This window comes from Piliocolobus tephrosceles, chromosome 10 (assembly GCF_002776525.5).
Source record: "Piliocolobus tephrosceles isolate RC106 chromosome 10, ASM277652v3, whole genome shotgun sequence".
Taxonomy (NCBI): domain Eukaryota; kingdom Metazoa; phylum Chordata; class Mammalia; order Primates; family Cercopithecidae; genus Piliocolobus; species Piliocolobus tephrosceles.
In genome coordinates, this window is record NC_045443.1 from 117,170,514 (window position 1) to 117,195,181 (window position 24,668).

The 24,668-nt window shown below is 44.6% G+C and overlaps 1 protein-coding gene across 1 annotated transcript in view; it reads left to right on the forward strand.

Moving 5' to 3' along the window:
• Positions 1-24,668, forward strand: part of CCDC60 (coiled-coil domain containing 60) — a 207,597-nt gene that overhangs the window by 138,995 nt on the left and 43,934 nt on the right. The window contains exons 4-6 of the mRNA XM_023212476.1: positions 3,108-3,215; positions 12,737-12,844; positions 24,229-24,319. Coding sequence (XP_023068244.1) covers positions 3,108-3,215; positions 12,737-12,844; positions 24,229-24,319 — 307 coding nt within the window. The remainder of the gene's footprint in view (positions 1-3,107; positions 3,216-12,736; positions 12,845-24,228; positions 24,320-24,668) is intronic.

Here is a 24,668-nt window from a genome sequence, read left to right on the forward strand (position 1 = left end):
ATGCTTCTATAGATAAAATTCCTATCACAAAAGTATAAAAAATACAAGTGTTCATTTATAAATACTTTTTAAACAAAGTATTTGATCTTGTGCATCATAAAAGCGAAAGGAATTATTTTCTCCCCTCTGGATCTAAGACCACAGAATACATCGTTTTAGACAAAAATTTTAAGTCTGACAAACTATGCAGGGGAAAAAAAAATCAAGCACGTCCTCAAAGATTTCTGCCTGCAAGCAGTCTTTCCCACTATGCGCGGTGACCTCATTTTTCAGCTGCAGATTCAGCTGAAAAGGTGGGGGAAAAAATGACGGGTAGAATTTGTTTTATTATTGTGGTTGAGAGAAGACATAAAACCAGAGATTAGGAATGTAAAAGCTGGGTTAATTTCCACATATCCTAAACCACTGGAAGCATGGTTGAGCCAGTAAGAAAAGGTCACAGCAATGTATTTGCTTGTGGTTTTCTCAGCTCTAGGGTTGAATAAAGAGTCAGTGGAAGTGAACACTGAAGGACCTAGATTCTGGTCCTAATTTGTGTTAACTCTGTGATCCCAGAATTATTCTCAAATTCCCAGGAGGAAGGTATACCCCTAACTTGTGTCCCAGCATCATCTCCACTGGCCCCCTCCATCCCATTCCCCATGCTAAGCCCCAAGCTAAGTGATCTTTTCAAAATATAAATTGCACGCAGCTTAACACCCTCCATGGTTGCCATTCCTTGCAGGGTAAACACAAAAGTCTGAGCAGGGGTTCCAAGGCCCTGGATGGTCTAGCCTGTGGTTTGCCTCTCCCGCCCCAGCTCATAGCCTCCTCTTACTCCCTCTACCCCAGCCCCACTCTCCTACTTTCTTAGTCATGACATGGCCTCCTCTACAGAGTCTTTACACATGCTGTTCCCTCTGGCTGGAAGGTCTTTCCTTCCTCCATTTACCCAGTTAATTTCCATTCAACCTTCAGATTTCGGCTCAATATTTACTGCTACAGTTACTATCGCCATGAACACCTACTCTAAAACTTATTAACTCAAGATAATCAGAACTGCTTTCTCTCATAAATCTGCAATTTGAGTAAGGCTCAGAGGGGCAGCTCAAAGGACCCATTTCCAAGACAGCTCACTCACATGGGTGGCAAGTTATATTTGGCTGTCAGTTAGTGAACTTGGTTCCTTTCCCTGTGGGCCTCCTCACAGGCTGCCAGCTTCCCCACAGCATGGCAGCTGAATACTGAGTGAGCATCCCAGGACACAGGGAGGAGAGGTTGCCAGTTCCTGGTGCCCAGAATCACATTACTTCTGGCACATTCTATTAGGTCAACTGGTCACAGAGCCAAATGAACATAGACCTACCTCTAGATTGGAGAAGTTTCAAAGAATTTGGGGGACATGTTTTGAAATTTCCACAACTTCCTCAAGGAAGTATAGTATTCCCTGGCTTCCATTTCAGTCAAATTTACTATTCTAGGCTATTAAAGCACTTTCTCTTGGAACACTTATCACAACTGTGTGTTTGGTTATGCCCATCTAAACTTCAGAAGAGGAGAGGCTGGATCTGTTTCATGCATTGCTGTATTGGCAAGCCCCCAGCTCAGAGAAGAGGTTCAATAATTATTGGTAGAAATGAATGAATCAAGGAACCTGTCAATGATCCAATCAATGAAAGTACTTAGACTGCGGCTCAGAAACTAAAAGGCCTTCAGGTAACAGGCAGATGGCATGAATTAGAAAGAAAGGCAGAGTGTGAGAACCAGGGATGATTGTGTTTGGGGTAACTCAGGAAGCACACACCTCATTCAAAGCTGTCTGCGGCCCATCATTCTTGTCAGTGGAAACACAGGCCCCGAGTGGCCAAAGCTTTCAATTTTTTGAAGGCCAAAGTTTTTCCATGTTTATGTGACATCTCCCAATTTTAAAATATAGACAACTGATTCAATTACACACACACACACAGAGAGAGAGAGAGAGAGAGACAGAGAGACAGAGAGAAAAAAAAGAGTGGATTAATTAAAATATGTCTGTGGGCTGAATTTGGCCACGGACAAAAAATTATATACCATAAAAACAAGTGCGATGTCTCACGCCTGTAATCCCAGCACTTTGGGAGGCCAAGGCAGGTGGATCACTTGAGGATAGGAGTTCAAGACCAGCCTGGCCAACACAGCAAAACCCCATCCCTACTTAAGAAATATAAAAAATTAGCCAGGCATGGTGGCACATGCCTGTAATCCCAGCTACTCAGGAGGCTGAGGCACGAGAATCACTTGAACCTAGGAGGCAGAGGTTGCAGTGAGCCAAGATCATACCACTACACTCCAGCCTGGGTGGCAGTGAGATTCTCTCTCAAACTATATATATCATATGACTCAAGCATGACAATAACGCCCCCCCCCCCCCCAAAAAAAAAACCCCTATTTTCTATAATGGAAATGATTTGCTGTGCTGTAATGGTGGAAGAAAAAACACCTAAATATAGTATTAAATTGCTATTTACAGAACACAGCTGAAAGTATACCTTATCTGGCCCTTGAAGCAAACATTTCCAACCCTAGTGTAATATACAAGTATACCACATGATTTATCTTCTTTATTCTCTTGGCTCTTCTAGCAGATTATATACTCCATGAGGGCAGTGACTGCTTTTTTTTTTTTTCTTTTTGAGATGGAGTCTCACTCTGTCACCCAGGCTGGAGTGCGATGGCGTGATCTCAGCTCACTGCAACCTCTGCCTCCCACGTTCAAGCGATTCTCCTGCCTCAGCCTCCCGAGTAGCTGGGACTACAGGCGCCCGCCACCATGCCCAGCTGTTTTTGTATTTTTAGTAGAGATGGGGTTTCACCCTGTTAGCCAGGATGGTCTCAATCTCCTGACCGCCTCGGCCTCCCAAAGTGCTGGGATTACAGGGAGTGAGCCACTGCGCCTGACTGAGGGCAGGGACTTTTATATGCTCTGTTAAGGAACTGCATCTGAAACCCTCATCCCTCCAGCAGGAATTATTTGCCTGATACACAGTAAGTGCCCAGTTATATCTGCCAAATAGACCGTAGCAGGAGAAGAAGGTGTTCAAAGCTACTTATCATTGTTCACTTTGTTTCTCTGTCTGCTTGTCCTTCAGCACATATGATGATGAGAAGCTGAAGATGCCGGGAGCTAGAGTCACACATCGCCCGTTCACTCCTGTCCACAGCTGCATCATTTCTCCCTCGCTACCCGAGGCTCACATGTAAGCAGTCTCACCTCTGGCTCATTTGCTTTGCTAGCTTATAAATTGAAGCCGAATTGAAATGACTCAACGAGCTGTCATGTCGGGAGCTGTTCCTTTGTCCTCTTGAAAGGGACATGGAGCCTGGAGCTGGCAAAGCTATTTGGCATATAAAAATAACAGAAAGTAGACACAGTGGTTTACAGCTAAGTGGCAAATCAGCTGGGACTGAGTCATTTCAATTCTTACCAAGCCAGACGCTCTAATGTCAAATAGTTTGCAAAGCCTGATAAAATCTGTCTACAGCCCTCGTCGAGTGTGTGTGAGAACATCTCAGCCTGTGCTCAGGGGACACGTTTTCCCCAAGATTCAAGGAGCTGTTTCCTGGAGAAGCCCCTCCAGTTTTCTGACCCGAGGCATGAACTCATCATTGCATGGTGCAACAGAAGCTAATCATCCTTCCAAAGAACACTCTTGCTTTCTAAAATCTTGACATCTTGTTCCCCTTGTGTCTATTCCAAATCTCAAGCCCAACTTTTTCTTTTTCACCAGTTAGCACTTTTCAGCTGGAAGATTTCAGGCACAGAGATACACGCTTTTGACTTTAGGGCAGGGCTTTTCAGCCTTGACACGGCTGACATTTTGAGAGAAATAATTAATTCTTTGTTGTGAAAGGCTGTCCTGTGTATTGTAGGATGTTTAGCCACATCCATGGCCTCTACCCACTAGATACCAGTGGTGACAACCAAAAATGTCTCCAGACATTACCAAATGTCCCCTGGGAGCAAAAGTGCATGAGCCCCCACCCCACATCACACACACACACACACACACACACACACACAGACACACACACTCCACATTGAGAACCACCGCTTTAGGGCAATGGATTCATTTAGAGCTGTGATACAATGATTACAGACTTCTCTGTCTGCTCATTTGTCAAATATTTATTAGGCTCCTACAGTGTTCACAGTGATAACGGCCACTCCTCATCACTCTGTAGCATTATCTCACTCAGTCCTCTCAGCCTCCCTATTGTGTAGGTGTATCATTATCCTCTCTGCAGATGGGAAAGCAGAAGCTCAGAGACATATACTCACCTATTCAAGGTCACAGAGGTCAGTGTGTTGCTGAGTCAGGTCGATCTGACTGCAAAGCCCAAGCTTTCATCACCACACACTACATAGAACATATATCCCAAAGCCTTGCCTTTAAGGAGCTCATAATATATTTAGCAAACCAAGTTTCCTATACGTGAAGAGTAAAAGAATGCAAGAGTGAAATCATAGGATAAGATGGCAAACAAAAGAAAATCACTAATAAGAGTACTTAGTTCATGAATGGAAGATGCAAAAACCATCACCAACACCATCATCGTCACCATCATCCTCATCACCATCATCACCATCATCACCATCATCCTCACCACCATCATCACCACCATCATCATCACCATCACCATCATCACCATCATCACCATCATCCTCACCACCATCATCATCATCATCACCATCATCACCATCATCACCATCATCCTCACCATCATCATCATAACCATCATCCTCATCACCATCATCATCGCCATCATCATCCTCACCACCATCATCCTCATCACCATCATCCTCACCACCGTCATCATCATCACCATCATCCTCACCACCATCATCATCCTCACCACCATCAACATCACCATCATCCTCACCACCACCATCATCACCATCATCCTCATCACCACCATCATCATCACCATCATCATTATCACCATCATCCTCATCACTATCATCATCACATTGTGTCGGACACATCCTTATCCCTCCCTAATATTTCAGTCATTAATAAGCCCCATCCCACTCCATGCCATCGCACTGTCCTCCTACCTCTCTTTGATTGGTATTGTGATTATAACATTCCAGCTGGCAGCCTAAGCTTGATGTTCTTAAAGCATCTCCTTGCAAAAATAGGCCTTGCAACTTCTCATGATGTCTCTTGAATACACTTGCACTTCTGCCCATCTCTCCCATGGACAAGCCTTCTGAAACCAATTGGTATAGAACCAATGGGCTTTCACTTGCATCTGAATCATCTGGGGGTAGGGGGAGAGCAGGGAGGAAATGTTTCTGAGAATGTATATCCCTGAGTCCCATCCACAATTTATTTGGTCTGAGCCATTAAGGCTTACTTAAATCAGCTATGAAGTGATGGGGAGAGTTTCTTACCCATCTTCTGTCAGTGTCAGATGGGAAAACTAAAGCCCAGAAAGGGGGAAGAACTTGCTCAAAGTCTCACAACAGGGTTTTTTTTTTTAATTTTTATTGCCATAGGTTATTGGAGAACAGGTGGTGTTTGGTTACATAAGTTCTTTAGTGGTGATTTGTGAAATTTTGGTGCACCCATCACCTGGAACATATACATTGCACCCAGTTTGTAGTCTTTCATCCCTCACCTCCTTCTCACCCTTCCCCCTTGAGTCCCCAAAGTCCATTGTGTCATTCTTATGCCTTTGCATCCCCATATCTTAGCTCCTACTTATGAGTGAGAATATATTGTTTGGTTTTCCATTCCTGAGTTACTTCACTTAGAATAATAGTCTTCAACTTCATCCAGATTGCTGCAAATACCATTAATTCACTCATTTTTATGGATGAGTAGTATTCCATCATATATATATATATATATGCCACAGTTTCTTTATCCACTCATTGATTGATGGCCATTTGGGTTGGTTCCACATTTTTGTAACTGCAAATTCACAACAGGAATCTTGATCTCCTGTCAGCTAAGTCAGATCTTTATACTAGGTTTGTTACATAGGCTATATTATTATTATTATTATTATTATTATTATTATTATTATTATTGCAGTAGATGTGGTTCATATTTGTATTAGACCAGAGGTCAGCAAACTTTCCCTTAAAGGGCCAGACAGTAAAAATTTTAGCCTTTGCTGACCAGGTGGTCTCCCTTGCAACCACTTAATTTTGCTGTTGTAGCATGAAAACTACAATGGATGTGGCTATGTTCCAATAAAGTTTTATTTACAAAACCAAAGTGGCAGGCTCACTGGCTGTAGTTTGCTGTAGTCCCTGTCCAGCACTGAAGGCTGCCTTTTCTTATCCTCCGCTGTTCAAAGGCTCTGGCTGCATTTGGTGACTGTATAGTAAGCTATGGCTGTATTACAGATCACCTCAACATGGAGTGGCTTCAAACAACAATTTAGTGTTGCCCCCAAGTCTACATGTCAGCAGGGTGTTTCTGCTGGTCAGGCTGACTCGGCTGATCTTGGCTGGATGTGCTTATGTGTCTACACCCAGCTGATGGGTGAGCTGGAGGTTGACTGATCTCGAATGGCCTCACTCACAAGTCTGTTGGTTGGTTGCTGGCCAGGGTGACATGGGTGAGATGCTGAATTTCTCTCAATACCCAGCAAGCAAACTCAGACTTGTTCACATGGAAGCAGAAAGGGTTCCAAGAACAAGATCCTAAGTACCCAAAGCCCCTTGAGGTCAATGATGGTGATGATGATGGTGCTGATGACGATTACTGCATTTTCCATCTGTGAACTGGGCTCAGAATGACCACAGTTACCCTCTCACCACATTCCACTGGCCAAAGCAGGTCACCAGGCCAGTCTAGCTACAAGGAGTGTGGGGAAAGACTTCCTTTCTTGATGGGGGAAAGCAGTGAAGTCACATCTCAAAGTGTGCAAAACAGAGAGGGATGGCGCTGTTGTAATCAGTCTACCAAAAGGCACCAGGGCCAGACCTGCCTGGTGATTCCTGAATTCTCAGTTGTCACATCAGCCAAGGCAGATCAGAGTCTGGTCAGTCCCCTCAATCCCTGTGTGCTTGATCCCCAAAGTGGCTGATAATTCCAAATCGACTGTGTAGGGATCAATTCAATCATGTAACAAGAGACTGACCTTTACCTTTAAAAAGGGAAGGGGGTGGTCTCTAGGAATGAGAAACAGCCGCTCGTTTTTCCCTCTTAGATGGCTGGGTTGTGCCCCACAGCCTTTAATGAGTGACTGGGCAGCAAGTGCAATGCCTGCAACCTGTGTCCAGATTTGCCCTTGGCAATCAGCATGGGGTGCTTGGAATGGCTTTGAATGCATTTTCCAATTTCTCTTAGTAAAAGAAAAAAAAAAGTTTTCTTCTCAGAGATGTTTATGCCCACTGGGATTCTGGTTGGTACAGCAGTTTTAATAGAGTGAGCTATTCAGGTGTGCTGACCGCTGGCACTCGCCCGGAGTTCTGAGCTCAGGGACTTCGGAAGCAGGCTTTGTGTATCCCCGTTCAGCATTTTCACCTCCTACGCCCTGCATTTAAAAAAGTAAATGTTCTCTCTTTTAATTTGATAAAATCCAAGATACTATGCTATGACCTGACACATGATCATTATGAGAAAAGACCGATTTCTATCAAGCATGCTTCTAGGGACTTTTTTTTCACTGCAGATTCGACGAGCAATCATCAGGTTTAGGGCACTTTTTATAAACGGAGAAAAAGGAGCAGATCTATCAGATGAAACCCTATTCTGATGAAAAGGGAGTCTCTACCCTCTAACAAGAGACAACATCCACACTGTCATTAACAGCATGAATTCAGAAGCCAGACTGCCTGGGCTCACATTCCAGCTCTGCCATTTGCTGTCTTTTGTGACCTTGGATAAGTCACATGGTCCTTTATGCCCCAGTGTCCTCATCTGCAAAACGGGGATAATAATAGTACCTTCTTCACAGGATTTTATAAGAATGAAATTAGTTAATGGATATTGGGCACTTAAAACAGTGTCTGGCATACAGTAAGGACTCTTACGGGAAGTATTCACCATTACTATTACTTTGTCGTTCTGTTGTTGTTGTTTTTGTTACTACTGTTTATTATCTCAGTGGTTCTGTATATAAGAATTGTGCTCAAGGTGCAGTGGTTCACGTCTGTAATCCCAGCACTTTGGGAAACTGAGGCATTGAGCCCAGGAGTTTGAGACCAGTCTGGGCAACATGGCAAAACTCCATCTCTACAAAATACAAAAACCATCTGGGCAGGTGGCACATGCCTGTAGTCCCAGCTACTCAGGAGACTGAAGTAGGAGGACCGCTTGTGCCCAGGATGCAGAGGCCGCAGTGAGCCAAGATCACGCCACTGCACTCCATCCTGGGCAACAGAGTGAGACCTTGTCTCAAAAAAAAGAAAAGAAAAGAAAAAAAAGGAATTGTACTCAAGTTATCAGTTCAGAAAATATCAGATCTGAACCAATTCATTTCCACCATTTTCCATCAGTAACTGGAAATCTATTGAGCCTACTCTGTGCTCAGCACAGAGCACCCTGTGGTGGACAAGACTGCAGGTTGTAGGCTCAAGGGCTGGAGAGTCCAGTAAACAGGTAGTTACAGTAGAGCAGGAACCCAAAGGTGAGGACAAAGAGGACACATTGTAGGGATGGGGATGCTTTAGAACCTCTTTAGAGTGAGCCCAGCCCAGACCTACAGCAATCAAGGAAGGCTTCCGGATGGAGATGAGAGCTGAAGCCCAATCACTGAGAGTCGAGAAAGAAGAGGAACAGGAACATGTATCAGGAACAGGGAACAGTGCTAAGCATGTCACCTCACCCTCACTCTCACCTTTTAAAAGAGGTACTGCAATTACCTCCATTTTACAGATGAGAAAACTGAGGCTCAAAGAAGTTAAGTAATTTGGCCAAGGCCACAGGGCCAGTAGATGGCAAAGCTAGAAGTTTAACCTGGACAGTGCAAAGAGCGAGCATGCTGAGCTTGAGCGACTGAGTGGACTTTTGCCAGGTGGCAGATAGTAGCACAAGGAACAGGCGGGGCAACTCAAGGCTGGAGAGGCGGATGGGGCCTCATGTGTGTCAGAGCATTAGTTTGCTGGGGCTGCCACAGTAAACTACTAGACTGGGTGACTTAAAGAACAGAAGTGTATTTTCTCACGGTTCTGGAGGCTGACAGCCCAAGATCAAGGTGCTGTCCAGGTTGGTTTCTCCCAACCCTCTCGAGGTTGGAGGATGGCTCTCTCTCTCTCTCTTCTCTGTGTCCTCACATGGTCTTATTCTCAGTGCTCGCAGCCCTGGTGTCTCTTTGTGTGTCCAAATTTCCTCCTCTTATAAGGACACCGGTCAGATTAGATTAGGGACCACCATAATGGCTTCATTTTTCAGTGAAGCCCCTCTTTAAGGTACCATCTACGAACATGGTCACACCCTGAGGTACAGGGGTTAGAGCTTCAACAAATGAATCTGGGATGTCCACAATTCAGCCGATTACAAATTATTTAGGAAGTTTGAAGATTTTAAGCAAGAGAGGGAGAGGGTCAGGTTTGCATCTGTTCTTGTCATCTGCAGAAATGAATCTGATGCTCACATGCCCCACATCCCCTCCACCACCTTGTGACCAAGTAGACCCCATCTCACCAGTTCACTTCCTTTGTTTATTTCCCTCCCCACCCCACACATCCCAAAGCCCAGGTCTGCAGGGGCTCCAAGTTGCAAAACAAAAGAACCCATAGGCCTCTGCCCCGGCCTCTCACAACCTCCTAGGGTTATGGGGAGGGTGTAGTGAGGTGCTCATGGCCCACTGCCAGGCATGTGGCACAGCTAGCTGCTGCCATTGCTAAATGCTGGACATGTCCTATGTGCCCAGACCTACCAAAATGCTGTCACCTGTAGGGCCCAAAAAGGTGTTAAGAGAGAAGAAAGACAATAATTGAAAAGGGGTCAGGTGCAATAGCTCATACCCATAATCCCAGAGCTTTGGGAGGCAAAGGTAGGAGGATTGCTGGAGGCCAGGAGTTTGACACAAGCCTGGGCAACACAGGAAGACCCCATCTCTACAAAAAAAAAAAAATTAAAAATTAGCTGGGCATGGTGATGCGTGTCTGCAGTCCCAGCTACTCTGGAAACTGAGGCAGGAGGATCACTTGAGCCCAGGAGTTGGAGGCTGCAGTCTGGTGATAGAATGAGAGCCTGTCTCTTTAAAAAAGTTTTATTTGGCCGGGCGCAGTGGCTCAAGCCTGTAATCCCAGCACTTTGGGAGGCCGAGACGGGCGGATCACGAGGTCAGGAGATCGAGACCATCCTGGCTAACACGGTGAAACCCCGTCTCTACTAAAAAATACAAAAAACTAGCCGGGCGAGGTGGCGGGCGCCTGTAGTCCCAGCTACTCGGGAGGCTGAGGCAGGAGAATGGCGTGAACCCGGGAGGCGGAGCTTGCAGTGAGCTGAGATCCGGCCACTGCACTCCAGCCTGGGTGACAGAGCAAGACTCCATCTCAAAAAAAAAAAAAAGTTTTATTTAATAAAAAAATGGAAAAGACTGTGGGCTTACAAGTCCTTTAAATTAGAAGTAAAGGAATGGTAGGCGCCTAGTAAATAATTTGTGGAAGGAAAAGACTCCAGGGAAGAAAGGAAAGAGTTTCTCACCGTAGTTTTCCGAAGACCTGGTGGATACAGTCACCCTTGTACACAGAGGTGAGGGGGTGGGGCATGGCAGGGCTGCCTGCTTCAAGCTGAGCGAAATGCCTGCCTCTCAAGGGATTAGCCGGGATAACCCTGGGCCAGCTCCACGCTTGAGCCCAGGGATTGGGTATCACCTTCTGAAGTGGTGCCTTCCTGGAAACAGAGAGCGGAGATACCTTCCTGCCCCTGAAAACACCAGGCCTAGGAACCCTGGGGAGTGTTGATGAGGGCAGGATGCAGTTTCAGAGAAGAGCAATTACACAGGTTCTTAATGGAGGCATCTGGCCCATTAGCGCAAGAGGAGAAATCTTGCGGGGAGAGGGGTGGCTGGCCAGGACTCCATCTTGTTTCCAGGAAAGAGGCAGGCAGCAGGTTAACCCTCTCCTGACCTCGCTGTCGGGGTGCCCACTGCATCGGCTTCATCAGCACCTCCTCAGAGCCCAGGCCCGTGAGAGCACAGACATGGAGTCAAACTGACATTGGTTCAAATTCTCACTAATCCTAGCAGTGTGACCTCAAGTCACTCATTGACTCTCTCTGAGCCTCCCATCCCCCATTGTAAAGAGGAGGTGGGGGCGGTATATTACCTATAGGGTTGTTGTGAGCTTTTTTTTTTTTTTCTCCGAGATGAAGTCTTGCTCTGTTACCCAGGCTGGAGTGCAGTGGCGTGATTTCGGTTCACTGCCACCTCCGCCTCCCAGGCTCAAGCAATTCTCCTGCCTTAACCTCCTGAGTAGCTGGGATTACAGGCACCCGCCACCACACCCAGCTAATTTTTGTATTTTTAGTAGAGATGGGGGTTTCACCATGTTGGCCAGGCTGGTCTTGAACTCCTGACCTAGTAATCTGCCCACCTCAGCTTCCCAAAGTGCTGGGATTACAGGTGGGAGCCACTGTGCCCAGCCTCATTGTGAGCTTTAAATGATACTGAGAACCATCTCAGTCCCCAACAAGCTCTGTGACCTTCAGCAAAGTGATTGCACCCCTCTGAGCCTCAGTTTCCACTTCTCTAAAATGTGCATAATAATTCATACTCCAGCAGGTTGTTGGAAGAATTAAATAAAGTATATAAAACGCCCCTGTCAATACCTGCCCCATTGTAGGTGTTCAATACAAGGTATCCAAAAAATCAGAAAAAGTAAGTGAAACATATGTGGTTGTTGTTGTTTAAGACAGTCTCACTCTGTCACCCAGGCTGGCAGGCAGTGGCATGACCTTGGTTCACTACTGCCTTGACCGCCCTGGCTCAAGCGATCCTCTTACCTCAGCCTCCCAAGTAGCAGGGATCACAGGTGCATGCCGCCACACCCAGCTCACTTTTGTATTTTTTGTATGCTGGTCTCAAACTCCTGAGCTCAAGCAACCCATCCGCCTCAGCCTCCCAAAGTGCTGGGGTCACACACATGCACCATCATTCCCAGCCTGAGACATATTTGTAAACAGTGTTTTAGTGAACATTTGCAAGTGGTATGCTCTATGTGTTTTTCTTCAAAACCCAGCTACATTTTCAGGCAAAGGACTCATAAATGTAAAGCAATGCATCCAATTTTTAATCTAGGGGGGAAAGAACAATTAACACACTAGTTTCCCTGTTACGCTGTTTCCAGACTTTTTACACACTCTTAATTTATTGTACTTTTATCACATTAACAATTGGACATACGTAGGATGCTGATTCCCTCGAAGCCTCTCATTTGCCTGAGTCAAGACTTCCAGCTGGGGGACCCTTCCTTGTTTCTCTCCCTGCTATATATACAAATTCTCAGTAACTGGCATTGGATAATCTCATTTCAAATGGGCTCTATCACCTACTGGCCTGGTGACCTGGCACAACTTCCTTAAGTCCTGTGAGCCTCTGATTCCTCATCTGTAAAATGGGCTAAAGAATATCTCATGGGCCCATTGCAAAGGCCAGATGAGATGATACATGCAAAATACTTACGCATGCCTGGAGCATGGTGCCCCACTCCCTCACTGGGAGCAAGTACGACTACTATTTTGATGGCTATTTTTGCGAAGAATGTTGCTCTAACAGGATCCCATTGTGTTCCCTCTCTCTGTCTTTGCAGCGAGCCCCTCTTCCGCCAGCTCTGCGCTCTCCACTGGCTTCTGGAGGCCCTGACTATCGACCACACCCACCACACCATGAAGCCTGTGATCACCTGTTGGAACCCAAAGTACGCCTCAGCCCTTCACCTTGTCTTAGACTAGCAGTAGGCTGGGCAGTGGGGAAGAGATTCCTGTATGTTCTTCCACTCCCTTTGCTGTTTTGGTGGGTAGGCTGTTTTAGGAGCTCTTCTATGTGCTCTGTGGGATCTGAATGGGGGAGAACTAGAGACAGCTTATGCAGATTCATGGGAGCCCGTTGTGTGCATCTCCTTCCCACATCTCTTCCCAACTCCACATTCAGTGACATCACACGGGTAGCTTGAAATCAGCCAGCCACATGGGAGTATTTACACCACAGAAATTGGCAAGCTCTGGAAGCACATCACTGGATCCACAGCTCGACTGTTCTCCAACTCTCTTCTTGGACTGTGTCTCCCTAACACTATTACTAGTCTTCTTCCTTTCCCTCCTCCTTTCCCTCCCTTTTAATCTTTCTTTTCTTTTTGTTTTTACTTTTATCCTCTCTTTCAAGGTTGTCTTTTGTTTTGCTTTGGTCTTTTTGTTGTTTAATTTACATTGGTGGCTACTTCTCCACTTGTATCCAAGGTAATATTTGGTATTCGGTTCCCTGGAGCCACTCGGTTTGTACAGGCAGAAGCTCCAGAACATGTTGTCTAGGTCAAGAGAAGCGTTAGGTGTCCCCTCCAGAGGAGAGAGCTCATGCAAAAGCTTGGAGGCCACTGTTGCAGGAGGGCAGAACAAAGAACAGACAGACATATAAAGGCATTGGTTCTTTAAGAAGAGTCAGGTTGTTCGCAAGAAGGGGACAAACAAAAGTAAAGAACCCTGACTTGAAGAATCAGATTTTCCCTGTGAAAATAACAGGCTGAGTTTAATAAAATAGTTCCCCACTCCCGGTGCTAACCCATGCCCACTCATAGTCCTGCCTCCCAGGCGGATCCAGTCTTCCTCTTGCCAAAACCTGAGTCTTTTTTTTTTTTTTTTTATTGGAGTCTCGCTCTGTTGCCAGGCCAGAGTGCGGTGACGCAATCTTGGCTCACTGCAACCTCCGTCTCCCAGGTTCAAGCGATTCTCCTACCTCAGCCTCCCAAGTAGCTGGGACTACAGGTGTGCGCCACCATGCCCAGCTAATTTTTGTATTTTTAGTAGAGATGGGATTTCACCAGGTTAGCCAGGATGGTCTCAATCTCTTGACCTCGTGATCCACCCCCCTGCGGCCTCCCAAAGTATTGGGATTATAGGCGTGAGCCACTGCGCCTGGCCAAACGTAAGTCTTAATTAACTCCTTCCTCTTGAAGACATTTATTACCCATCCCCTAGATCTCCTCCACCCCCAAGTCATCTCTTACACCAGGACTCAGAGAAACTAACCTCAAATGCAACCAGCAATATAAATCAAGCATCCGTTGGTAGATCAGTAACTCCAATCAATTCAGTGTTTTTGGTTGGGATAATTTTAAAACTATAGTCTCTTTTGATACAAGCGGTTGACAGACTTTATTTTTTTAAGCAGCAGACACTCATTTTTTAAAAATAGAAGCCCCTATAATGTAAAAGAGACTTTTCTAAATGGAACTTCTTCATGAAGCAAAAGGTTTGGGAGCCTGGGAGACCTGGGATCCCTCCAACATCTGTCCCCACCATGGCACCCTAGTTATTTCTAAAATGTCTTTGTGGCTTCCAGAATTTCTTTGAAAACCACAGCCTTAAAACATTTTTCATGCCTTCTTCTTTTTTTTTTTTTTAAGAGATGAGGGTCTTGCTCTGTTGCCCAGGCTAAAGCACAGTGGCACAGTCATAGCTCACCACAGCCTTGAATTCCTGGGCTCAAGCAATCCTCCTGCCTCAGCCTCCCAGATAGCTAGTACTACAGGTGAATGCCACCGCACCTGCCACCATACCTGGCTAATTGTTAAGTTTTTTAGAGATGGTGTCTTGCTATGCTGCCCAGGCTGGTGTCTAGCTCATGGCCTCAAGCAATCCTCCTGCCTCAGCCTCCCAAGTAGCTGGGATTAAAGGCTATTTATTTTTCTCTAAAACAAAACTGCTCAAGTAATAAGTGAACACAATTTATGCTTATGGAAATCTTTCAAAAAATGTATAAGTATATAAAATATGAAAACCTTTATTCCCTCCCTGAAATCCCCTTTTTTAAAAAAACTCCTTTTAAAAGTCTATGATATGTCCTTCCAAATCTTTCTAATGCCTTCCTTTTATAAACATATACAGTTACATTTTTTAACAGATAGGATCATATCTGCATATTGTTCTCTACATGATTTTCCCCCTTTTACAATGACTCATGGGCATCTTTCCATGATGGTATACACAGGTTTACACATTCTTTCAACAGCAGCAGAATATTCTATTGTATGGATGGAGTATACACCATTTCTTTATTAACAGACACTGAGGTCATTTACAAATTTTTGACATTTCAAGTAGTACTGCGTGGAATATCCTTCCACATATCTTGTTTTGTTTTTTGTTTTTGTTTTGTTTTGTTTTTGTTCTGTTTTTGTTTTTGTTTTGTTTTTGTTTTTTTTGAGATGGAGTCTCGCTCTGTCACCCAGGCTGCAGTGCAGTGGCACGATCTGAGCTCACTGCAACCTCCGCCTCCCGGGTTCATGCCATTCTCCTGCCTCAGCCTCCTGACTGGCTGGGACTACAGGCGCCCGCCACCATGCTCAGCTAATTTTTTGTATTTTTAGTGGAGACAGGGTTTCACCATGTTGGCCAAGCTGGTCTCGAACTTCTGACCTCGTGATCCACCAGCCTTGGCCTCCCAAAGTGCTGAGATTACAGGCATGAGCCACCACACCTGGCCCCTTACACATATCTTTTATGGCCAGTTGCAAATGTTTCTATTAGCTGGATTCCGAGAATGAGAATCACTAGGTAAAAGCAGTATCTTTTTCTTCTTTTTCCTTGGTTGATTGCTTACATTCTAAGAAAAAGGCCTCTGAGCCAGAGGGCTCCTGACAGCATTCCGTCTCCCTGAGCACACCACCAACAGCCACATTTGGCCTCCTACATGTGGTGACTCTTTCTCCAAAACTGAGAAAAGAACATCATGTAGAATTTGGATTGAGCAGAGAAAAGGGGCCATGTCCCTTTCTTTTGGTTGGTTTTAGAAATGTGCTCAGAACGTGACCAAAAATTGTTAACTGCAGTAAAAAGACACAATGGTCACATTGAGAGTAGCAGATGTTCTACCACAACTTGCAGTGGCAGAATTCTATCAGCGCTCCGAGGATGCCCAGCTCTATAAAATCAGCACCTGAACCAGACCTAGCCACCTGAGGTAAAAAATGCAGTCCAGGAAGATTCACATAGGAAGTCATAGTATTTGTTGGGGTTTGTTTTTTTCTAGTTGACCATTTCCTCCTGGTGGGCATTTTAGTTTAGGGTCAATGACAATGCTGGTAAATGTTTTAACAACCAGTTCTCTAGGAGGTGAAGAACCATGATTTGTGACAATGCCAATTTCCACGGTGTAAATACTCCCACCGTGGCTGATTTCAATCTTCCCAACATGATGTCACTGAACTTGGAGTTGGGAAGAGATGTACAGAATCCGTTCTTGTGAGCCAATATGAACCAGCTCCAGCACATCACTGTTTGGGATTCATTTTAAAAATTATGAATCTGGGGGGCAGTTTAAGTTCCCAATAAAGTATAAGAAAACACCTTTTTAGTTATAAGAAAGCAGAAAGAGCTCTTCTCTTCAACATTTAATCCCCATTTATGACATTTCACCCTTATGCAGCAGTGTGAATTTCCCCAAATCTTCAAGTGCATTTTTTAAACCCAGAGGGATTAGAGTGATAAAGAGGAAAGGGTTTAGCATCAGATGAACCCAGATGAGTCAAAGCTTTGCCACTTAATAGCTGTGTGACCTTGGGCAAGTCACTTGACATCTCTGGCCCTCTGTTTCTTCATCTGTCAAATGGGGTCCTGCCTCAGAAGAGTTATTGTAAGAATTAAGCAAAATCAAGTCCATAGAGCACTTAGCCTAATATCTGGGAACACAATGAATGTTCATTAAGTAAGAGCTATAAAAGGTAAAAATCCTTATTTTAAAGAGAAGTTAGGTGTATGATTATCAGTACCATTGAGACTGAAGGCTAGGAAAGAAAGGAACTTCTGAGCAGAATTTTACCAACAGGTGAGATCTATGTTCACTAGGTGAACAGAAAAGTATGCAAACAAACAGGGGAAAAAGGCTACACAATGCCACCCAAAACCTAGTTGCAAAGATAAACAACCCAGGTAATGAGCCCAAGAAGGTAATACCAAATCTCCAGTTCTCCTGATTGTGTTTTTCTGAGTCTCCATTATCAAGCAACCAGTACCTCCTGTTACTAAAGTATTTTGACACTTAAACCCTGAGCCTGACACCTACCAGGCATTTTCCAAAAGGGAATATCCATCCTTAGGGATCTGTAGATCCCAGAGGCTCCATTTTGATTAGGCATAATGACAGCTGCAGAACCAATTCCTCCCCCTTACAGATTTTATAGCAAGAACGTCGGGGTGGTTCGATATCTCAACGAGGGCTTTCTACAGGCAGCAAAATTTCACTAACTGGCAGTTACTGTGCTGCAAGCAGAAGAACAATCTTTGTTAGTTGCAGGATGATCTCATATTTGGATGGATTGGTGGATGTTTGGGTGAATGGACGGATGACAGATTTTAGGATGTCATTATGAGTTGCATCTGAGTCTCTGCTTTATTGAGAAAAAAAAACTCCTCAACTTCCCAATTTCATCATGTGGCAATTTAAACACATTATCATTATCACTTCTCAGCATCCTTGTTAATTCCACTGCTAACAAGAGAGTTTATTTCAATTGACAAGATGATCGGGTCCACAATAGAAACTGAAACCAAGCCTTCAATAATGAATGTGCCAATTATGTTTCTCTAAGAGATATAAGCCTCTTTTTAGGCAAAATAGGATCTGATTTTTTTTCATGAATGCCCATAAGTATTTATTCAAACCCTTAGGGCCAAATGCATTTCAGAATTCTGAGGGGTTTTTTTTGTTTGTTTGTTTTTGTTTTGCATTTTAAAAAAGAATATTGAGACATGTCCCAAATAGAACATCACACTCCCAGAGGGGCCTGTCATCAAACACAATATTTCTGCAGAAAACAAATAAGTGAATATTTATCTTAAGTGCATAACAAAGGTAAAAAAACAAAAAGGCCACTAATAGCCTCCCATCAGTTTTTGTCACACTTTGCTACCAAATAAGCTATTTAAATTGTTTTGGTTTAAAGACTCTTTGGATACTGGAATTGGTTAAGTGGTTGTGAACCTGTATTGATTTTATTCTTATTGGAGACCAACTTTCCAAGAACCAACCAGAAGACCTACCTAGAAACAAGTAGACCTTTACAGAGACACAGACATCAAGTGTGCAGAAATGTGACAAGCTCTAATGCTGCCTCCCCTACCCCTGTGGCCATCTTCCCTAGTTGCAGTGGTGAAGAAACAGGCCAGACCCCTGGCCAAAGAAGGCAGTGAAGAGTTACCAACTAACCCTCCAGCAGGTAGAGCACACACCTCAAAGGAGTTGTTCCAACAGGCTGGAGTCTCCAGAATCCTGTGCTCTCCCCTGGTGCCACAGGGGCAGTTCAGTTATCTACATCTTACTGCTTCAGGCTGTCCAGAGAGACACCACTGGGCCCACTATTTAGTGGGGAGACCAAGTGGGTGTAATCCCTGCGCTTACAATCCTGATTCTTATACTCCTGACTCTTGTAATCCTGACTCTTAAGAGACGCCAGACATTCAAGGGCTGGACTGTCCAGGCACAGAAAACCCACCCTTCCTTTAGAAATACATATGTGAGTAAAAGGCAACCAGCCCCACTTTGAGGTTTCAAATATGACACAAACATCAAAATCCATCTACAGTTTTATGATGAAAATGGCTGGCACTTGAGTGCTTCCTATGGCAAGCATTGCTCTAGGTGTATTATCTCAGTTAAGCCTCACTCCAAATTACCAATAAGGAAACTGAGGCATGGAAAATTAATTTGCTCAAAGTTGCATAGCGAGCAAAAGGTAAGCCAGGATTTGAACCCAGGTAACCTTGCTGCAAAGTATGGGTGCTTCACCCCCCAAATGGTTGTTCCTCTGTAGCTAAATCCTAAAGTCTTTAATTAATTTAGAGAATAATCTGGTGCCCCACCTCCAAGAAAAGAAGATCTTTTTACAATGTGGTACTTTCTGGGAGGCCCCAGGATACAAAAGGGACTCGACTTACCGAGATGTGATCACATCTAAAATGAAATTTTCTTTTATAAAATAATTTCAAGTGCCGTTTTGCACACATTGTTTTGAAACTAAACTTTTGCTGTTTGCCTTAGTATATAAGGAGCGTCTCTCCAGATCTGAACCATCTCCTGTGGAGTTTATCAGCATACAAACGTATTTAAACATAGTTAACCAATATTCCAAGACCTTTAAGTCTTTTCCAAGCTTTTGCTTCCATGAAACACCGTCGCAATCGTTCTGAGCAACACACAGAATAGCGTTTTTAAAATTTAAATTGTTTATATTTAAATTAGTTTCCCCTTGTCTTGTAGTAATCCTTCCCCACAACCAAGAAAATCTCATTTTCCTCAAACCTGCCTTTTCCAGGCACTAGTGGGAATACTGCTGTGAAGAAAACAGATAACATCCCTGCTCTCAGGAGCTTCCATGCTAGAGGGGTGAGGGAAGCAACAGATGATGAACATGCCATAATCAAGATACTTTGAGATAGCAATAAGTGTCAAGAAGAAATTGATGGGTGATGTGACAGTGATGGGCAGGGGAGTTTTCAATTGGATCATCAAGGAAAGACTCACTCGGAAGGTGACATGTGAGTGAAGTCTCTGATTTCCCCTGCTCTCCTCTTTGCACTGATTTAATTACATGGCTCCTCCACTGCGGTACTCCAGGGGACATCTCTATGGAGTGGGAGAATGTGGCAGGAGCATCAGATCATCGCTCAGGAGTTAGGATGGAGCCACCTGGTCCGGGAAGTCCCAGAGCTTTGACCTCTTCCCCCTCCCTGGTGCAGAATCAGCAGCTCTTCCCCTCGGTCATGGACACATGAGCATGTCCTAACCTAGCCTATAGCTTTTCGCCCTGGGAAGCAGACATTTTGCCCCAGATGGGAGTTCAGAAAGACAGCACAAAGTATTTGAGAAAATTGCTCTGAATTGCCACTGAGGACAGACATCTTCAAGTGACTGCCTGGAACAAAATGTGCTTGGCGGATACAGTTACAAGAGATTTGACAGTGCTCAATGCCCTATTCCCTTGATTTCTGGCAAATAGGATCCCTTAGGAAGCTTCAGCAGGGGGAAATTATGGTCTGAAAATTATAGCTACATCTCCCCCAAGGATCTGCCCTGGTACCTTGTTGTCTACCATCAGCTCCTCCTCTGAGCCACAGTAAATCTCTCTTGAAAAGAGAAGGTTATTGTTGTTCATAGCTGAACTGTATTCAGCTCTCTGTACACAGCACCCATGAAGCCCTTAACAAGCCCCATTTCTTTTCATCTTCACAGCAATCCTTTGTCACAGCTGCTATTATTCCCCCATTTTACAGATGAGGACAGTGAGGCTCAGAGAAGCTAAATTACTCATACCAAGTGACACAGGTAGGAAGCAGTGGGGCAGACAGAGGGCTCGAACAGCTGGTCCAATCTATGGTTAAATTCACTCTTAACCACTAAGGTAACACTTTTCTGGTCCTGATACTCGGAGACTTGCCCGAGGTCACACAGACAGTAAATCACAAGGATATTAAATGGGTGAGCTAAGTAAGTTAGGCTGCCATAATGAACAACCCCCAAATCTCAGCAGTTTAAGGCAAAAGAGGCTTGTTCCTTGGCTCACCTTTCAAGTCCAAGAGGGAGGCTCTACTCTCTATAGTCACTCAGGGATTCACGTTGATAGAAGCTTCCACCATCGACGAGGCAGAAAAGAGAATCTGATGACTTCAGGACTAGCTCTTAAATCATCTACCCAAAGTCCCACATGTCACTTTCACTCATGTATTTTTGAACAAAGCAAGTCACAGTGCTTACACTTGCCTTCAGAGAGCAGGGAAGCCTGGAACTATTTGGTGAATGGCACTAACGCTTACCCCACCAGGCCAGGGGAAGGACCACCAACCTGCTTTGCCCTCCTCCACAAGGTATGCAATGGATGATGTGGCTTAGGTGGTTTTATTTTTTTCTTCCTTCCCCTACTGATCTTCCTTTTTGGGTTATTCGCTACTGAAAATGAAACATCAGAAAGACCGATTCTGTCTAACCAGGCCTTTTCTTTATCAATGGGTTTGCAAGAGCAAGGGCTCCGAGCTTTTCAAGGTCTGTGGGAATCTTGCTGCATTTTGAACTCATTTAGCCTGCTGCTTGAAGTCGCAATAGATTTCAGGTCATCTTGGAAGTCAGCAGTAGTGGAAATCCTCCATCTTCCTGATTGGACCTGAATATTTAAGATTTTGAAAGCTTCGCCGGGACCAGATTTAATTTTAAAGGGGGAAAGGGGGTTGCTTTTGAACTTCAAGAAGAAGGCTGGAGGCTCAGCAGGGCTGCGTTAGCAAAGGGAAATGCGAAAAGCCCTGTGGTCTTGAAAGAAATGCTCCAAAGTGGAAAAAAAAAAAAAAACGCTAAAGCCTCCACTGGGTGAACCTTAAATCAGACTTCAAAAGCACCGCTAGTTTAAATATTGTTTATAGGACTGAAGTATTGCTCCTTCCTCTGGCTGGATTTTAAATATCCCCTAATTTGATTACTCGGGGGAGAGGCAGGCAGAACCAACTTAAATGAGCTTCACTGTTAATTATTCAGAGGGCTTTTTAATTGTGTAATCAAACATAAAGTCTTACAAAGAGCTTAGAGGCACATTCCCCCAGCCCGACTTCCACTTTGGGTCTGTGTACATTTCTTGTGTGGTGGCAATTGGCTGGTTGATCTTCAGCAACATCCCACTGGTGAAGAGAGGACACCCCCAACTCCTTGTACTGGGAAAAGCCTTCGATTCTGTCAGGCCTCTGAGCCCAAGCCAAGCCATCGAATACCCCATCACTTGCACGTATATGCCCAGATGGCCTGAAGTAACTGAAGAATCACAAAAGAAGCGCAAAGGCCCTGCCTCGCCTTAACTGATGACATTCTACCACTTAAGAAGTGAAAATGGCCGGTCCTTGCCTTAAGCGACATTATCTTGTGAAATTCCTTTTCCTGGCTCATCCTGGCTCAAAAAGCTCCCCCACTGAGCACCTTGTGACCCCTACTCCTGCCCACCAGAGAACAACCCCCCTTTGACTGTAATTTTCCTTTACCTACCCAAATCCTATAAAACGGTCCCACCCTTATCTCCCTTCGCTGACTCTCTTTTCGGACTCAGCCCACCTGCACCCAGGTGGGGTGCTCACACAAAGCCTGTTTGGTGGTCTCTTCACACTGATGCGCATGACAGATTCTGCTACTCAGATTTCCATGCCATGAGAAGTCAGCCTTAAGTTAGGTTTATCCTGATCACCTTTTGCCTTCTATATCTGAGCACCTCCCTTCCACCCACAATCACCAGCACTCATCACCCTAACAAGCCTAGACCCCTGTCAGTGTCTCCCAAACCAAAGCAGTTCTGTTTGTCCTCTTTTTTTTTTTTTTTTTTTTTTTTTTTTTTTTGAGACGGAAGTTTCACTCTTGTTCCCCAGGCTGGAGTGTGCAATGGAGCGATCTCGGCTCACTGGAACCTCCACCTCCCAGGTTCAAGCGATTCTGCTGCCTTAGCCTCCGGAGCAGCTGAGATTACAGACACGCGCCAATACACCTGGCTAATTTTTGTGTGTTTTTAGTAGAGACAGGGTTTCACCATGTTGGCCAGGCTGGTCTGGAACTCCTCACCTCAGCTGATCTGCCTGCCTCAGCCTCCCAAAGTACTGGGATTACAGGCATGAGCCCAGCTGGCCTTCTCATTTCAAGTTCCTGTTCTCTGCTAGGCGAGAGCTAGAAAAATAATTAAAAGAATCCTTGTGATATAAAATTCTTTCTGCAAAGAAAAAGGGGATAAAGAAAGAGACAGGCAGATGGATGAATGGATGGAAAAATATATGGACAGAGAGATGGACAGACCAATCAGTCGATCAATAGATATGTAAAGATAGTTGAGAGATCACACGTTGAGACTCCCCACTCTCTTACCAATAGAGACCCACTGCCCCATAGCCACAAGTCCAAAATCCAAAAGCTCTGAAAACTCAGTTTTTCCTAACTCATTTGGCAGGAAAATCCGACATGAGCCAATCTAAGTTGGTAGGAAAATTTGACTTGAAGCTACTTCTGGTCTTTATTTCTCCCACCTAGTGTAAACATCCGTGTGTTCCATTGCAGAAACAGTCATGTATTTGGTTACAGGATGCTGTCCCCTTAGCGCCCTCAGAGGGATTATGTTAACATATAGAATATGCAGCATGTTTCCTTTCCAAAATGCCAAAATTATGAATTTGGCAACACATCTGGTCCCACAGGTTTCAGGTAAGGGATTACGAGTGTGTCACCAACAGAACTTACTGGGCTTCAGTCTCCTATCCAGAAAATTCCCAACCCATGAGAGGAGGATCCGGGTTTTGTGGAGCCTGAAGCTTATTTAACGGGGGAGAGGGCACTTTAAGAAAAAAAAAAAAAAATACAAACTTACAATACAAAATCAGGTACAGGATCCTGGAAGAGGGACCCACACAAGTGAGGAGCCCTGAAGCTTTAGCTTCATTCATTTCACTGTAAGTGACTTAAACTCCCTTAGTTTGTTTTCTCATCTGAAAATGGGATGACAATGACTACATCACAAGGTTATAGTGATTGAGATAATACAGCGAAAAGGCACAGAAAGGTGTTGCACATAGCGTCACAGAGAACTTTTGCCCAGTCAACCTCCAATCAGTGATTTTCACTGTGCAATCCACCCCCATCAGCCCCACCCTCAGTCCCACCCAGTAATATTCTCTGTGTGTCTCTCAGAAATGTCTCTGATGGTGGACCCCTTGGGCAACAGAAAAAGCAAAGATTCAGAAATGAACATGCTTTTCAATTCACTCCCTAGGAATAATCGCAGACCTGCCCAGGATTCTATGAGAGGACCGAGTCTAAAATACAAATAGATGCAAAAAACATACAAATATATACCACCTCCCTCCTCCACCCAGTAAGCAAAAGTCTCTCCAAACCTCGACTTCACTCAAAAGAGCCAGCTATGGAGAACTATCCCTCCCATTTCTTCACAAGTACAGGAGTGGGGGCGGAAATCCTAACAGAGCCCAGCCACCATTCCTCCTCTATTTATTGCATTTCTTAAAAGAACGTGTAATAAACCGAGGCTCTGGAAACGGAAAACTCATTAAGCTGTTTCTCACTCAGGGACCCGGGTGGAAGCAAGAGCACCATTAAAAAAATCAATAAGGACAAGTCCATGGGACAGAAATGGGAGCATTTCGTCACAGCGCCAAAGGTAACCAACCACACGCCACGCGACCCTTTGGCTCCTAGGTCCCAGCTTGTGTTGAGTATTTTTGTCAGTCTCTTCTCTGATGGGAGTTTTTTTTTTCTAGTTGGTTCTGGGAGTGAAGGGAAGTCAGAGCCACATGCTGTTGGATGGTTTTCGTAAATTTAATTAAAACAGTTATCTGGGGATTACAGGAGAAATGACATTTGGCTGGACGCTACATAATGGGGACAGGAGGGGGTGCTAAGCAGCTGCTTAACAAGATGTCACCAGAAGGAAATGGACTCACCTCACTCTATTTTCTAAATCAATAACAGTCATTTCTCTCTCCTTCTCCCTCCCTCTCTCCCTCCCT